General features: G+C 43.9%; 2 protein-coding genes across 3 annotated transcripts; one reads left to right on the top strand and one right to left on the bottom strand.

Annotated features, from left to right (window-relative positions):
* The first annotated feature begins 4076 nt into the window (after positions 1-4076).
* On the top strand, positions 4077-8837 carry LOC139576102 (dynein axonemal assembly factor 1-like). Its single transcript, XM_071401783.1, has 10 exons — positions 4077-4330; positions 4437-4575; positions 4672-4763; positions 4940-5161; positions 5247-5413; positions 5616-5737; positions 5857-6023; positions 6152-6954; positions 7183-7248; positions 7483-8837. The coding sequence occupies exons 1-10, from the start codon at positions 4204-4206 to the stop codon at positions 7783-7785; spliced, it is 2208 nt and encodes a 735-aa protein (XP_071257884.1). The 5' UTR covers positions 4077-4203; the 3' UTR covers positions 7786-8837.
* A 97-nt stretch (positions 8838-8934) lies between these two features.
* Positions 8935-16474, bottom strand: LOC139576103 (neuritin-like protein). 2 transcript variants are annotated; one of them, XM_071401784.1, is made up of 5 exons: positions 16393-16474; positions 16065-16107; positions 12087-15959; positions 10874-11021; positions 8935-10562 (listed from the first exon to the last, which is right to left on the bottom strand). In XM_071401784.1, exons 3-5 carry the CDS (start codon positions 12271-12273, stop codon positions 10253-10255), a joined length of 645 nt encoding a protein of 214 aa, XP_071257885.1. In that variant the 5' UTR covers positions 12274-15959; positions 16065-16107; positions 16393-16474; the 3' UTR covers positions 8935-10252. The 2 variants fall into 2 exon arrangements, 1 of the variants encoding a protein (XP_071257885.1); XR_011675061.1 differs by lacking the exon at positions 8935-10562 and having other exon boundaries at positions 10883-11021; positions 15873-15959.
* Positions 16475-16871: the final 397 nt, after the last annotated feature.

Genomic DNA, 16871 nt, shown 5'->3' with positions numbered 1-16871 from the left:
CTCACACTATGTAGCTTATGATGTCAGTTCTAAAAAAAAGTTGAGTTGATTCTGTTACAAACGTTGTGTGTTCAAGCGTTTAAAAAAAGCATATTTCCTGCTGACTATTTTAGCCTACAATAAATGTAGTTTAAATTAAATCAAATCAAATGTATTTATATAGCCCTTCTTACATCAGGTGATATATCAAAGTGCTGTACAGTAACCCAGCCTAAAACCCCAAACAGCAAGCAATGCAGGTGTAGAAGCACAGTGGCTAGGAAAAACTCCCTAGAAAGGCCAAAACCTAGGAAGAAACCTAGAGAGGAACCAGGCTATGAGGGGTGGCCAGTCCTCTTCTGGCTGTGCCGGGTGGAGATTATAACAGAACATGGCCAAGATGTTCAAATGTTCATAAATGACCAGCAAGGTTAAATAATAGTAATCGCAGTGAACAGGTCAGGGTTCCATAGCCGCAGGCAGAACAGTTGAAACTGGAGCAGCAGCACGGCCAGGTGGACTGAGGACAACAAGGAGTCATCATGCCAGGTAGTCCTGAGGCATGGTCCTAGGGCTCAGGTCCTCCGAGAGAGAGAAAGAAAGAGAGAATTAGAGAGAGCATACTTAAATTCACACAGGACACCGGATAAGACGGGAGAAATACTCCAGATATAACAGACTGACCCTAGCCCCCCGACACATAAACTACTGCAGCATAAATACTGGAGGCTGAGACAAGAGGGGCCACACTGTGGCCCCATCCGATGATACCCCCAGACAGGGCCAAACAGGCAGGATATAACCCCACCCACTTTGCCCCCCCCACACCACTAGAGGGATATCTTCAACCACCAACTTACCATCCTGAGACAAGGCCGAGTATAGCCCACAAAGATCTCCCCCACGGCACAACCCCAGGGGGGGCGCCAACCCAGACAGGAAGACCACGTCAGTTTAGACAGTACAATGATTCTCTACACTATACAGCTTGTCCAAAATTAAGCAAACTATTAGAATTTTAGCAACAAGCAAATTGCGGAGCGATTTCTGCAGATTGAACCTTTAAAGCGGCAATCAGCAGTTCAAACAATAACAAACCGTCATCCCCATTCCTGTTTCAGTAAAAAGCTGTGGGATAGGGCTGGAGAAATGTAACCTCTGTCACATTCGTAGACAGAGCTATGGAATCAAGGACTGAGCATCCATGATGTCAACATTATAGTTCTAAACATGTTTATAGGCTATATAGTGTTTGTTTACATTTACTTTGTTTACAAACATTGGATTGAAACAAGCTTGCATTTAGGCTTTTCATGGGGTATGACAGTTGAACTAAACTCATGCAGCATTCCTAAGTTATCTTCTTCAAGAATGCAATCTGGTTTCCGAGCTGGTCATGGGTGCACCTCAGCCACGCTCAAGGTCCTAAATGATATCATAACCGCCATCGATAAAAGACAGTACTGTGCAGCCGTCTTCATCGACCTGGTCAAGGCTTTCGACTCTTGTCAATCACCGCATTCTTATTGGCAGACTCAATAGCCTTGGCTTCTCAAATGACTGCCTCGCTTGGTTCACCAACTCCTTCTCAGATAGAGTTCAGTGTAAGTCGCTCTGGATAAGAGCGTCTGCTAAATGACTTAAATGTAATGTAAATGTGTCAAATCGGAGGGCCTGTTGTCCGGACCTCTGGCAGTCTCTATGGGGGTGCCACAGGGTCCAATTCTCGGGCCGACTCTTTTTTCTGTATATATCAATGATGTCGCTCTTGCTGCTGGTGATTCTCTGATCCACCTCTACGCAGACGACACCATTCTGTATACATCTGGCCCTTCTTTGGACACTGTGCTAACAAACCTCCAAACGAGCTTCAATGCCATACAACACTCCATCCGAGGCCTCCAGCTGCTTTTAAATGCAAGTAAAACTAAGTGCATGCTCTTCAACCGATTGCTGCCCGCACCCTCCCACCCGACTAGCATCACTACTCTGGACGGTTCTGACTTAAAATATGTGGACAACTACAAATACCTAGGTGTCTGGTTAGACTGTAAACTCTCCTTCCAGACTCACATTAAGCATCTCCAATCCAAAATTAAATCTAGAATCGGCTTTCTATTTCGCAACAAAGCCTTCTTCACTCATGCTGCCAAACATACCCTCGTAAAACTGACTATCCTACCGATTCTTGACTTTGGAGATGTCATTTACAAAATAGCCTCCAACACTCTACTCAGCAAACTGGATGCAGTCTATCACAGTGCCATCCGTTTTGTCAACAAAGCCCCATACACTACCCAACACTGCGACCTCTATGCTCTCGTTGGCTGGCCATCACTACATATTCGTCGCCAAACCCACTGGCTCCAGGTCATCTATAAGTCTATGCTAGGTAAAGTCCCGCCTTATCTCAGCTCACAGGTCACCATAGCAACACCCACCTGTAGCACGCGCTCCAACAGGTATACCCCCAAAGCCAACACTTCCTTTAGCCGCCTTTCCTTCCAGTTTTCTGCTGCCAATGACTGGAACGAATTTCAAAAATCACTGAAGCTGGGGTCTTATACCCTCTCTAACTTTAAGCATCAGCTGTAAGAGCAGCTTACCGATCACTGTACCTGTACACAGCCAATCTGTAAATAGCACACCCAACTACCTCATCCCCATATTGTTATTTATCCTCTTGCTCTTTTGCACCCCAGTATTTCTACTTGCACATCAGCATCTGCACATCTATCACTCCAGTGTTAATGCAAAATTGTAATTATTTCACCTCCATGGCCTTTTTATTGCCTACCTCCCTACTCTTCTACATTTGCACACACTGTACATATATTTTTCTATTGTGTTATTGACTCTACGTTTGTTTATGTGTAACTCTGTGTTGTTGTTTTTGTCGCACTGCTTTGCTTTATCTTGGCCAGGTCGCAGTTGTAAATTAGAACTTGGCCTACCTGGTTAAATAAAGGTGAAATAAAAATAAATAAAATAGAATCAATGGGTACATTTCATTAATTCAGAAGTCCAACAATGGATGAAGCAACCATCGTATCCTTGCATAGGCCTACTGTAAGAGTTAGTTCAAATAAGTGCATAGAATTACATAACTAGAAATAAAAATAGATTTATAGGATCTCTGCCTTTTTGTGGTCGACAATACATTTATTATTCAGAATAGGCTACATTGATTACATACACGTTTTATTTTGGAATCGCTGTATGCTGTGTAAATATTCATATTTTTAGCTCCGGGGAAAAATAGATTGAATGTCAGTCCTTTTGACCAATGAAAATGTTTAAGCGTAAAGACGGCTCGGATAAAATAGTTTATATCAGAGCCATAGAGGGGGTTCGATTAATCCCGCCCGGGACCGGACCCCCGTGTAAACGTGTTTTGCGTCGGCTGAAAGTTGATTGTAATTCGATTTGGAATCGGGCTGCCTCCTGGTCGTGAGCCAGGCTCCCTGTTCAAAGTCCATGGCGAAGTCGGCTCAAAACAAAAGTGACTTAATTTGTGTAATAATAATTACAAGTATTCTGTGTTTTCCCATGCGAACGGGATTGCTTTTTATTATAACGGTTTATCTGCCTTCCCAATAAAAAAATAGTTAGAAAATTCGAACATTTATTTTATGAAAAAGATATGTTGTATGTTTCTGGACGATGAACCATGCAGCGTTGGTTGACGCTGCGTTGGTCCAATTTGTAAGTCGCTCTGGATAAGAGCGTCTGCTAAATTACTTAAATGTAAATGTAAATGTTGACAAAATGACCGAGCGCCGCAGATTACTGTTCGATTTGAGAAGTGTGCTCCTCCCGATTTCGCCCGATGACGTAACGGGCCATACCACGGTGCCCTGCGGTTTAGCATAATCGAATCCGCACATTATTACTGACGAATTTCGTAGTTTTTTTAATAATGTATTTCCTTTAATTTGTGTAATTCAAGGCTCATCTGTAAAAGAGACATTGGTGTCAGTATGACTCCCTGATAAAATAACGTTTAAATTAAATATGACTCTGGCTTGCACAACCAATCATGAGAGGAGGGCGGTCGTCGTTTGATGATTCACCGTTGCTATGGAAACACAGAAAAGCTTTACCGGAAAATAGCTGACAGGGAGTTTATGACAAGTTATTACAACTGGCTAATGCGTTAACACAAACTGTTAACTAAACAAGTAAATAGTATATAGAAGTAGTAATCACTTAAAACTATCGACGATGCATCCTAAACCCCTCGAATCCGGTGAGGTGGAAGAAGAGAGTGGCGAGGAATCCAGTATGACCCTGCAAGCTGGAGATGCAGAAATATTGCTGAACGCGATGTCAACACCTTCCAGTAAACTAGGTTAGACAGTTCACTATAATTTAGCGTAATAGTCAGCACATGGCAACATGTTAAATAATCGCATGAGTCTAGCCATGTCTAAAGTTATCCTCCTCTCTCACTTCAGAGGAGCCCCCCACGATGAACTGCAGCCCCCTGCCAAACGTGGTTATCGAAGGAGACTGTTGTGTGTCCTCACATACAGAAGTCGACAAACTCATACAAGCCCAACAACAAGAGAAAAAGGAAAAGGACTCGGGTCCAAGGTCATCTTAAAAGCTAGGAATTAGCTGTCAGTAGTCTTCTAGCATTATTGTTCGTCCTGTCTAGCATTCTAACTAGTGACGCTTTATGTTCCTCAGAATGACAAAGACATTTCTGAAGAACCACTGCAAGCAAAATAAACTCTACATGACACCTCGATTGAATGACACACTGTATTTGCACTTCAAAGGTGTGTGTGGAATTGTTGTTTATGGACGGGTTAGATATATTGTTGCGTGAATCATTTATAGAAATTAAAATCATAAGCTTTGTGGGGTCTATATAGAATTGTAGGTGGAATACAACTGCACTGTTAGAGTTCTTTTAGTATTCTAATGTTATTTGTTTTATGTTTTCCCCTCTTAGGCTTCTCCACCATAGAGAATCTGGAGGAGTACACAGGGCTGAAGTGTCTCTGGCTGGAGTGCAACGGACTGCAGCGCATCCAGAACCTGCAGGCCCAAACGGACCTACGCTGCCTCTTCCTCCACCAGAACCTCATACACAATCTGGAGAACTTAGAACCACTCAGCAAGCTCTGCACCCTCAATGTCTGCAACAACTACATACACACCATCGAAAACATTGGTGAGTCTGTCCTCACTCTACGTACCCCACCTATCTCAGTGTGTGTGTGTGACTCCATCTATTTGATTTGTGAGTATTTTCCCAGCCTGCCTGCCTGATCTGGGCACCCTGCAGATAGCCCATAATAAGCTGCAGACAGTGGGAGACGTGGAGCATCTGAGTCAGTGCCTCTCCCTCAGTGTGCTGGACATGTCCCACAACCTGCTGGATGACCCAGACATCCTCACTGTGCTGGAGAGAATGCCGGAACTGGTGAGAAGACATGCTCACAACAGGCTCACACAGATAAACAGTACTTTATGCAATATAGATCATATCATCTTTATTCATTAGTATGCCCATGCGCATGACACACTGACTATAAAATGCAAATACTCTTGCTTCATGCTGATAATATACCCAAGCCTGTGTATGTGTGTGTGTGATTACACCCTTGTTGTTCCCTCCTCCTCAGCGCGTGCTGAACCTGATGGGAAATGAAGTGATAAAGAAAATCCCATACTACAGGAAGACTATGATCATACGTCTCAAACAGCTCACGTACCTGGATGACCGACCTGTGTTCCCAAAGGACAGGTGCATTACCAGTTTGTCTCTGTTTGCCCGTGCATGTCATACTTATGCTTGAGTCATTGTGTGGTCTGTGATGTTGGTCCTTGGTTGCTGTATGATTATCATGTGGTTGCGGTATGAAGGGCGTGTGCGGAGGCGTGGGGGACAGCGGGTCCGGAGGGGGAGCGCAGGGAGAGGGAATCATGGCAAACACGAGAGAGAAGGAAGATCCAGGACAGTCTGGACGCCATGGCAACCATCAGAGACCAAGCCATGGAGAAACTGCGACTCAGAGAGCTGCAAGAGAGAGGTACGCACACACGCACTCATATCCACCCACACACACACACACACACACACACACACACACACACTTGGAACCTCCTTACACACACACGACGTAGAGAAGTTTGATAAGGGTGTGTTGACCTTTTCTAGGGGAGTATGAGACCACTACAACTCCAGAACTTGAGAGCCCCAGTGAAAAGAACCAGAGGCAGAATCAGAGCCCGGGCAGGGAGGAGAGGATCCAGGCGTTTGTGGAGGACAGTCTGGAGGCCCATGAAGAGTTCTTACAGACACAAAGAGAACAGCCAGAAAAGGAAAAGCCAGGGATTGAACAGCCACTGAAGAAGCAGCTAGACAGAGAACAACTAGAAAGAGAGGATCCGGAGGGAGATCGGCTAGAGAGAGAGCACCAAGAGGGAGATCAGCTAGAGAGAGAGCACCAAGAGGGAGATCAGCTAGAGAGAGAGCACCAAGAGGGAGATCAGCTAAAGAGAGAGCACCAAGAGGGAGATCAGCTAGAGAGAGAGCACCAAGAGGGAGATCAGCTAGAGAGAGAGCACCAAGAGGGAGATCAGCTAGAGAGAGAGCACCAAGAGGGAGATCAGCTAGAGAGAGAGCACCAAGAGGGAGATCAGCTAGAGAGAGAGCACCAAGAGGGAGATCAGCCAGATGGAGAGCACCAAGAGGGAGATCAGCCAGATGGAGAGCAAGCAACAGAAGAAAGCTTAAAGGAAGAACTGTTAGAGTTAAACCAGTCAAGGAGAGAACAACTACAAAGAAGGCAGCCAAAGAGAGAGAAGTTAGAGAGAGAACAGTCAGTATGTGGCCAGCCACAGTCTCAGACAGCTGGGAGAATTGTAGAGCACGGTCCTGGACCAATGGTGACTGAGGTAGAGGAGACAGAGGACCTGGAGACCATCCACCTGGGGCCACGCCCACCACTTCGTATTGACGTGAGTCAGACTGACCACCACAGCCAAGCATTACCAATCACTATCACTATAATAGAGTGATTATCACACTGTAATAATGTTTTATTGTTGTTATCTAGTCCCTCTCCATCAGCATCTTAACCAAAAGCACAGACTGCCTCAGACTCTTTATCATTTAGCTCTTGACTCTAACCTTCATTTAGAGCACTAAAGCCTTGTCCCCTGACTAATGGTCACCTGACTCCACAGGATCTCCCTGACCTGGAGGATGTGGATGTTGAAGATCCAGACAGCATCTGCATCTTCTCCTCTCAGGTACATTACATACCATAGACTAGGCTGTAACTTTTATTACCCAAAAGAAAGAATATAATACCTTTAGCATTTATTGTACAATAGTCAGCAGGCATATTCCAAATACACACAATTAGTCTCTAAATTACTCACATGTTAATATTTTATGAGGTCAACACAGCATTTAAATCAGCACAGAGTGTATTTCATTTGGGTCAGCTGTGTTATGTCTGAATTGACCACCTGTGTTTCCAGCGAGTATTCCGGCCAATGATAGAGATCGTTTCAGGAGACAACAACGATGTAGATCCAATCATACATCAGAGTGGGACAGTGTGGACCACAGAGACCACACCTACCCCAGGTCCATGCTCATCTTCACTGTTCAGGGTCTGTGACAAAACGTCAAACAAATCGCCCACCAATCACCTAGTAGCATTGGACCCAGAGGCGGGGGATGCCCCAGAGCTGGTGATATCAGAACCTCAGGGAGAACCCAGACAGAGGCAGAGCCCTGAAGCCAGCAAACCAGGTTGTCTCATTGAGGAGCTGGACTAACCCTGCAGAAGGCTGTGATAGCATTAACAACACTAGGTTTAGGTGTTCAATCTGGGAAAGCCTTGTTTTGCTGAAGACAGGTTCAATGTAAGCACAGAGAGCTGCTATGGAGCTATTTTGCAGCCACGGGTTTACACCCAACACATTTTCTGCTCAAAACAATGTTGTTGTTTTTGTTAGTTTTTCGTAGCTGTTCTATTACTGGTTATACTTTATATTCTGTATTCTCAGGCTCAGTGTTCTGAATTAAGTGTTCATGAACTGCATTCAAGTCCATTCCAAGATAATCCCAGGCAGATTATAGCCAGGGCTCATAAAATAAAACTTTATAGTACAGTATGGGGAATTTGTCTCAGTGCTTGTTACTCAAATACTTAAAATATACCACTAGGTGGCACTTAAGTACCAAATATGCACCTCAGATGTGCAATACACTGGCTCATTATTACAGAAAATAAAACGTAAAAAACAACAAACAACAAAAACAAGTTTAGAAAATAGAGTAATGATGATGATGATCATGCATAAATGTGAACCTAAAGAGCAGTTATTTTGTCAAAGTCTTTGCGTGTTTTAGCAGTAGTATTATTACAGACCTGCTAATGCAAAAACACATGGAATCTCTTCTGTATCATTTAATCTACCCGGGACTGAGGGTGAGATTTCAGGGCTCCCTGAAAGATAACATGGCCCGGTGCCCAGGTCAAATACTGGTCACAGGGAGACTAGAGAATAGATTTTAGTAGATTGGGTCTTTAAATAAAGATACCAAAAAGAGGATTAACAAAAAATATATCCACCTGTCTCCTCATCTCTCTTGTCATAGCCACACGCATGCACAAATGGTATTGTCTACTGTTCTCTAAATCTTTGTTTCTGTTCATGACCATGTTCACATCGTAATTCACCATCTCTTCATGTTTCCTCCTCCCTCTCACCCTCCTCCCTCCCCTACTCTGACACATGGCTAGGATGTGCAGTGTGTCCTGGGCTGTCAGGGTGCATCGAGGGCTGCTGGGCAGGAACAAAGACAGATTAGATTGATCTGCTCGTGACCTTCTGTTATGAAAGGATTTAAGAGCAAAGATTACAAACACACACACACATACAGGATACACACACATTGCACGTTACATGCTACACCATACATATCCTTGTAAATATATTTTATTACAAATTAATGCATGAATTATCAAATCTAACTGTCTGGATTAATCAACTGTGTGTCTGATTTCACATCTTACAATTGAATGAAACAAAGCATGCACCCCTTAAAGCAACAGCTCTGAGCAATCTCACATGAAACTGGAAACAAACATGTATCTAAGTGAAGTGCAGCTTCCGATACCATTTTTACATTATGATGAATCATTACATAATAAGTCTACAGGCACACTGTGTGTGGTGGCTATTCCATGCCCAGTGCCCACACAGGCAATGCAAGAATCAATGATTGGGGAATATAGGGATTTAGTCAGTTGGTGGCTGAGTAAAATACATTTTACAGGTGAACTCTTTCATAGCTCATATAAAAACACGAAAGTGTATACAGGTGTAGGGGTTCTGTAGGTCTGATATCTAATTTTACAGTAATACTATTGGTCAACAACTCAGATTCTGAATCCAAACAACTCAGATGTTATAAAAGGTCTTAGATTCGTTCTTTCTATTTTTTGTTCCTGTCTTTCTTTCTTACTTTCTCCCATGAGCTATGTGCCATGGCTCAAGCTATGGTTTCTTTGTCTCTCTCTCTGACCATGCCTAGTATAATGCTTGTTAATGCTTTGTAACTTAAGCTTTATGTCTTGTATGTGAATCCATTCATTTTATAAAGTTATTAAGTAATACTTGCTTTGATATTTGCTTCTCGTGACAATTCCTTGATATTAGTCAGCATAATACTTGATTGCACATAGTATAACTACAGTCTCTTGCATATTGTTATTTATCTTATGAAGTCAGATAATTCATTTAATGGGCTAATTGCTTAGTCTTATTTACAAGTTGCATGTGAGGTAATAATAATGTATGCATACATACATGTATCAAATATTGCCCCACTACACATGTCACATATAAAAACAGAGTTCACATAACGTGTAGATTATAGAGCAACTCTATCAGTAATGTCAGTACTTCCCTCTTATCAATGATAGGTGGTATACAGAAAATTGCACAGAGAGGTTGACATGGAAACGTTATTTTACATAATATGCATAATAGTGACGTCCATAACGCTTGGGAGTGTTTTCTTGCGTTACTCTGTGTGTGTGTTTGTGTGTGTACATGTACATGCCTGTGTGTGTATGCGTGTTGGAGGAGGTATGCATTTTGGAGTGAGGGGATGTGTGCTTGCGTGTGTGTTGGAGTGAGGGGTTTTTACAGGTGTGTGTTGGTTCATTTTATGCTCAGTACAGTAAAACACAAGACTCACAGAGAACCTATAGCAGTCTGAGGGAGGCTAGGGCTACATCCTGAGCAGGAGCAGTAGAGAGATGCATGCTGAGAGCAAAAGTGTGGTGTAGGCGGGTCCAAGGTGATGCGTGTACCCTTTAAGAGTTTCTTGATTGGTCTGGTCTGATGTTGGTGGCCTCTGGGAGGGTGGCATGGGCACTGTATTGGGTGCCAGTGTGGTGCGGCTGGCACACATGTCATAGAGGTTTCCAGAAAACTGTGTCTTCCTGGACTCTTGCCTCAGAGACTCCCACACAGCCGCTGCGTCTCCAGGACAACCGGCAAGTGCCGCATTCGCACACACATGGAACGCATCCCATGATCTGTAAGGGGGCAAATACTGTATGACAACATGAGAGTGTGGTTTGTGAGGGAGTGTGTTTTTTGAAAGTATGTGAAAGGAATACACCAAGGAAATCTGAAGGTTGTGAATGAGGGACGTGGGACATGTGTGTGTTTACAAGTGTTGGAGCACATGTTGGGTTACAGTCTGATTCTGTAGGAGTGACTTGGTCTGAAAATGAACATTTACAACACTTATGTGTGTGAGGAGATGGGAGAATATGCAAGGAGAAAAAGAGAGCTGGATTGATTCAGAGTAGGTGTCAAGTTGGAGTGGGAGAGAGAGACTCACCTGCAGACTGTGTCAATGTCCTGTGCGCTCTGCTCTTTCTGTGTGTCACCCAGACTGTCCCCCAGAGTGAGGAGACACTGAGCAAAGCTCTTGTAGATGACACCACAGGAGCTAGGGAGTGCAGCAGCCCAACACACAGGGGCCAGATCTGAGGGAGGGAAGGGAGTGAAGAGTATGAATGTGAATTACAGTAGATACATAAGCTCTTTTGTCCAGTGCTATTAATAGATTACTTTTCATTTGTTTATTTACGTCTGGGGTTTTAGCATCGGAGTAAGGTAATTCATCAGCCTGTCTGCCTCTGGAGATACCTGCTATGCCCCTCTCTGTGTGTGTGTGTGTGTGTGTGTGTGTGTGTGTGTGTGTGTGTGTGTGTGTGTGTGTGTGTGTGTGTGTGTGTGTGTGTGTGTGTGTGTGTGTGTGTGTGTGTGTGTGTGTGTGTGTGTGTGTAAACTACATGTACACACACATTGGCAAACATACAAACAAACAACCACATAATCACACACTAACACACACACACATTAGCCCTGAGAGAGGGTGGAGAAGGAACATGAAGATGAGCATCGCCACAGGGAGAAGGTTGGGGTGAATGCAACACACTCTACAAATGAATCTCTTACTCTGGTGGCCTAGCACAACATGCATTATGTCTCTCTCTCAACGTAACATTCTTATGGCCTTTAGTCAACTCCGTAGACTACAGGAGGTACCGCCCCTATCCTCAGCACTAACCTCAGTGGGATAGTATTCTCCAGCTGTCCCACAACTCCCTGAGAGACGACAGTGGGAGGCACACACACACATAAACACACACACACACTGCGCTGTTCGGAACAAGATAGAACAGCATGTATTTCATTAGGATAAGTGCTTCGTAAAACCTCTCTCCTTCATATCCAAATGGATTCAGAAAGAAATACCTTTTCACCCATACCATTGCTCTCTTCTCCTTACCAACTTACCATCACCCCATACCAAACCATCACTCCTGCTCTGCTACTTATGCCATCCCTTCAGTTTCAAATATTCTAACAAACAAAAACAGTTGAACAGAAAAAATACAGGAAACTAGTAAGAGCAGAGTGAGATAAAAGCTGCCTTTGAAGCATCAAACTACGCTCACCACACTAAAGTAATATCACTACAACACACACAGACAGAGACACACAGACATACAATACATAAATAGATAAGGGAAAGGCATCCTTACAGAGGTAAAGAGCAACAGGCAGGAGGAAAGTCACGGTGCAGGCATGGGACCTCATACTCAACTGGCCCAACTGAGTCCAGTGGAGCCCCAGCACACAATTAATGAGCTCTGATCTGATGACGTTCACAGCAGTGTTATAATCCTGGACAGAATTTTGGTGTCTTCTCAGAGTGAGGTGTCCTGTCATTCATTTGTTGGATCATCAGAGCTCAAGAGTAGAGCAGAGCATACATGCAGATCGTAGTGAGTGTTCACTGGATTAACAGAGCAAAGGGCCGACGTGCTGCATCCAGGGGATGTGTGTGTAGGGGAGGGGTGGAGGGCAAGCTGTGGAAAGCTTGGACCAGGGACGTCACATCATAGCACACTGGATTAGAGCATTCTCATTTCCAATCTCAGTATTAAGGGCATTTAGTGGAGGTAAAATAGCACATAGCACAAACTCACAATGCAGTGTGTTTGTCAATAGTTTGGTAGAGAGATAGAAGAGAAAGCAGTGCTCCTGAGAAATATGGGCTTTATATAAACTCAGCAAAAAAATAAACGTTCTCTCACTGTCAACTGTGTTTATTTTCAGCAAACTTAACATGTGCAAATATTTGTATGAACATAACAAGATTCAACAACTGAGACATAAACTGAACAAGTTCCACAGACATGTGACTAACATAAATTTAATAATGTGTCCCTGAACAAAAGGGGTGTTGCGAGCGCACTGAAGGTAAGTGAGGAGTCAAACGCAGGAGAGCAGAAATGTCAGTGTAGCGTGTCATTTTTAATCAGGGCAAGTCCAAAACAAACACAGTCCAGTACAAATACCCAAAACCCAATGGGAACAAACAGTTCACCCGTAAGGCGTAGAACCACAACGCACCTTACTAAAATCACTACAAGCAAAAGATACACTGAGGAAAGCCTCCACAAGCAACAAGAAAAAAGAATCCCGCACAAACCTAAGCGGGGAAACAGGGTAAATATACACACAGAAATCAAAGCAAATGAAAACCAGGTGTGACAGAACCAAAGACAAAACAAACGGAAAAGGAAACATGGATCGGTGATGGCTAGTAGGCCGGCGACGCCGACCGCCGAGCCCCGCCCGAACAGGGAGAGGAGCCACCTTCGGTGGAAGTCGTGACAGGGGGGGTCAAAATCAAAAGTAACAGTCAGTATCTGGTGTGGCCACCAGCTGCATTAAGTACTGCAGTGCATCTCCTCCTCATGGACTGCACCAGATTTGCCAGTTCTTGCTGTGAGATGTTACCCCACTCTTCCATCAAGGCACCTGCAAGTTCCTGGACATTTCTGGGGGGAATGGCCCTAGCCCTCACGCTCCTATCCAACAGGTCCCAGACGTGCTCAATTCGATTGAGATCCGGGCTCTTCGCTGGCCATGGCAGAACACTGACAATCCTGTCTTGCAGGCGACATTGTTGCCGGTGATGTCTGGTGAGGACCTGCCTTACAACAGGCCTACAAGCCCTCAGTCCAGCCTCTCTCAGCCTATTGCGGACAGTCTGAGCACTGATGGAGGGATTGTGCATTCCTGGTGTAACTCGGGCAGTTGTTGTTGCCATCCTGTACCTGTCCCGCCGGTGTGATGTTCAGATGTACCAATCCTGTGCAGGTGTTGTTACACGTGGTTTGCCACTGCGAGGACGATCAGCTGTCCGTCCTGTCCGTCCTGTAGCGCTGTCTTACACGGAACCCAAACCTGCTGCGCGCAGGCGCCATCGTGCGCTATTGTGCATAAATGTATTTTGTCCCCCTACACCAAACGCGATCATGACACGCAGGTTAAAATATCAAAACAAACTCTGAACCAATGTCCTTAATTTGAGGACAGGTCGAAAAGCATTAAACATGTATGGCAATTTAGCTAGTTAGTTTGCACTTGCTAGCTAATTTGTCCTATTTAGCTAGCTTGCTGTTGCTAGCTAATTTGTCCTGGGATATAAACACTGAGTTGTTGTTTTACCTGAAATGCACAAGGTCCTCTACTCCGACAATTAATCCACACATAAAACGGCCAACCGAATTGTTTCTAGTAATCTCTCCTCCTTCCAGGCTTTTTCATCTTTGAACTTATATGGTGATCGGCATCTAAACTTTCATAGTATTACCACGACCACCGGCAAAACAGTTCGTCTTTCAATCACCCACGTGGGTATAACCAGTGAGGAGATGGCACGTGGGTACCTGCTTCTATAAACCAATGACGAGATGGGAGAGGAAGGACTTTCAGCACGATCTGTGTCAGAAATAGAAAGGAGTTCTATTTTAGCCCTAGGCATCGCAGACGCTCGTTGGCGCGCACGAGCAGTGTGGGTGCAATAATTGAATAACATGGATTTCTAAATTTATTTTGCGACGCTCGCGCATGCGACGTGTCCGGTCTGGTCAGCATGTTAGGCGTCTCACAGTACGGACATTGCAATTTATTGCCCTGGCCACATCTGCAGTCCTCATGCCTCCTTGCAGCATGCCTAAGGCACGTTCACGCAGGTGAGCAGGGACCCTGGGCATCTTTCTTTTGGTGTTTTTCAGAGTCAGTAGAAAGGCCTCTTTAGTGTCCTAAGTTTTCATAACTGTGACCTTAATTGCCTACCGTCTGTAAGCTGTTAGTGTCTTAACGACCGTTCCACAGGTGCATGTTAGAGAGAATAAAGTAGACGGCACACGTCAAACGTTTGATTTATGACCCTATGTCCGGATGACGTGTGCATGCCCATATTTGGGCATCCGGCCAGGACATCCTGGCGGGAAGTTATCACGTGCGTATGCCCATATATGGGCATCCTGTTCCTGTTCTCACGCCTTATAGTGTGTGAATTTATGTATATAATGCATCTATTCCTTTGACGTTGTCATGATGATTGATGTCTATGGACCTCTTTGAACTGGGGGGGATGTGTTTGAACATTTCAAAGAGTATGGCCACCCCACCCCCTGTTTTATTGACCTTAGGGCTGTTGTCTATGAAACAGGAATGTCCTGGGGTATTGGGGTTGGCAGACGCATTATAAATAAAGCCCAGAACAAGACATGCGGCCCCAGAACACTAAACAAGATTTTAAAAAGTAAAACCCTGAATATTAAACAGAAAATGATGTCTCCTAGGCCAATTCTCGGGGTGCTATGCGTCTCTTGTCATGAACCCAATGACAAAAGCCTCGAGGAAGTTCTGTGTGAGGCCCCAGAATGTTTTAAAGGAGTTTTGGGTACGAGTGAGGGACATATGTCTTACATATTCCAACCGGAGGATTCTACGGTTAAGATATTCACAGACAGCAGCCCCAAACCCCTTTATCATGCAAAACCAGGGAGTTTTTCTCCTGCTCTGTGGATGAGAGAATGGCTTAAAATAAGGTTAGCGCTCTGTCAAATTGAACAGGCCCTGAGTGGTACAACCCGGATATGCAACCCGGATATGCAATGGATAACTGGTCTGCGAACGCAGTGATCTGAAGGCCCTAAGAATCGCTTCAATGGCATATAGCCCTGACTCCAAAGTGACAATTTTAGCATGTGAACAATTTGATAGTGCAAATGCGACAAAGTCTGTCAGTTCTCATGTATCTTCCAAAGCATGCAAGTATGTAAACTTTTTTATGCCAGTGTTTAGCTTTAAATGGATTGATAATCCCATATTCATAACCCGTATGAATAAGCTGGACAGTCTTTTCCAAAATCGTGAACAATTACGGCGCTGGCCGCGTCTATCCTTAAGACATACCCAGGACCTACATGCCCGACGGATGATCTATCCCTGGAGTGAAAACTTACGGAGCTTTGATGGAGCGTGCAAGAGAGCCTGTCATGGCGTTGGTGAATTGGATACGGATGCAGGTCAGGGCTAACCAGACCCTATATCTGTAAGAATGGAATAGTAAAAAGGTGTAATTAATTATAACATGCTTTAAACTGTATGTACCAAAGATTTAGAATTAAATAAATGGTTTTAAAATTGTATCTCACCCTTTAACGAATGGGAATCTGTCGTTTTCTCTCTCGCCCCGGTCTGTCGCGGGAGAAATGCAATGTCTTAAAAAAACAATGTCTTATTTTATACGAATACAGTCTATCCTACAACAGATAGTTATAAACATTTAAAGCTTATTAAAAGTGTAGTACTGTCTGGTAATGATGTATACCTGTTGTACACCAATGTTTATAAATAAAACATTCGTGCATGTTTCAATATTGCGCAGTAAAATTGGTTAATTAATTATAACATTTTTTAAACTGTATGTACTAAATATTTTGGTATTTTTGGTTATTTTTGGTTTTAAAAGCAGTATCTCACCTTTTAACAAAGGGGTTCTGTCTTTTTGCTCTATCACCAAGCCTGTCCCGGAGAAGAAAAAAAATCTGAAAATACGTGTGCGTGCGCGGGTGTGCGTGTGCTGGCGTGTATGTGTGTGTGTTTCAAAAACAAAGGGGTGGGGGGGTGTCTCTGCATGGGTCGTTTGAAACCAAGGTTTGCACTATCATGCAAACTGTATGTACAGATATCTGCCTACCCACCATCAAAAAGTGTGTCGGCGTCTCTTAAAATGGGCACTTTCGATTCATTAACACACATGCCTTTCAAATCTGAATTTATCTCACCCCCGAGGATGTGGGGGCTAAAAAGTCAAACACCCCAGAAAGAATACAATATGTCTAGACTGACCCCCGGGGTTAAAACATTGTTATTTCTTTAAATATTTTTTTTACAGTATTGTTATTGGAATTTCACAATTTTCACCCATATTAAGAGATACAACAACAGAGAGAAAGCAA

The sequence above is a fragment of the Salvelinus alpinus genome, chromosome 5, assembly GCF_045679555.1.
Source record: "Salvelinus alpinus chromosome 5, SLU_Salpinus.1, whole genome shotgun sequence".
Classification (NCBI taxonomy): Eukaryota; Metazoa; Chordata; class Actinopteri; order Salmoniformes; family Salmonidae; genus Salvelinus; species Salvelinus alpinus.
Note: the sequence above shows the minus strand (reverse complement) of the source record. Positions and strands in the feature narration are given on the sequence as shown.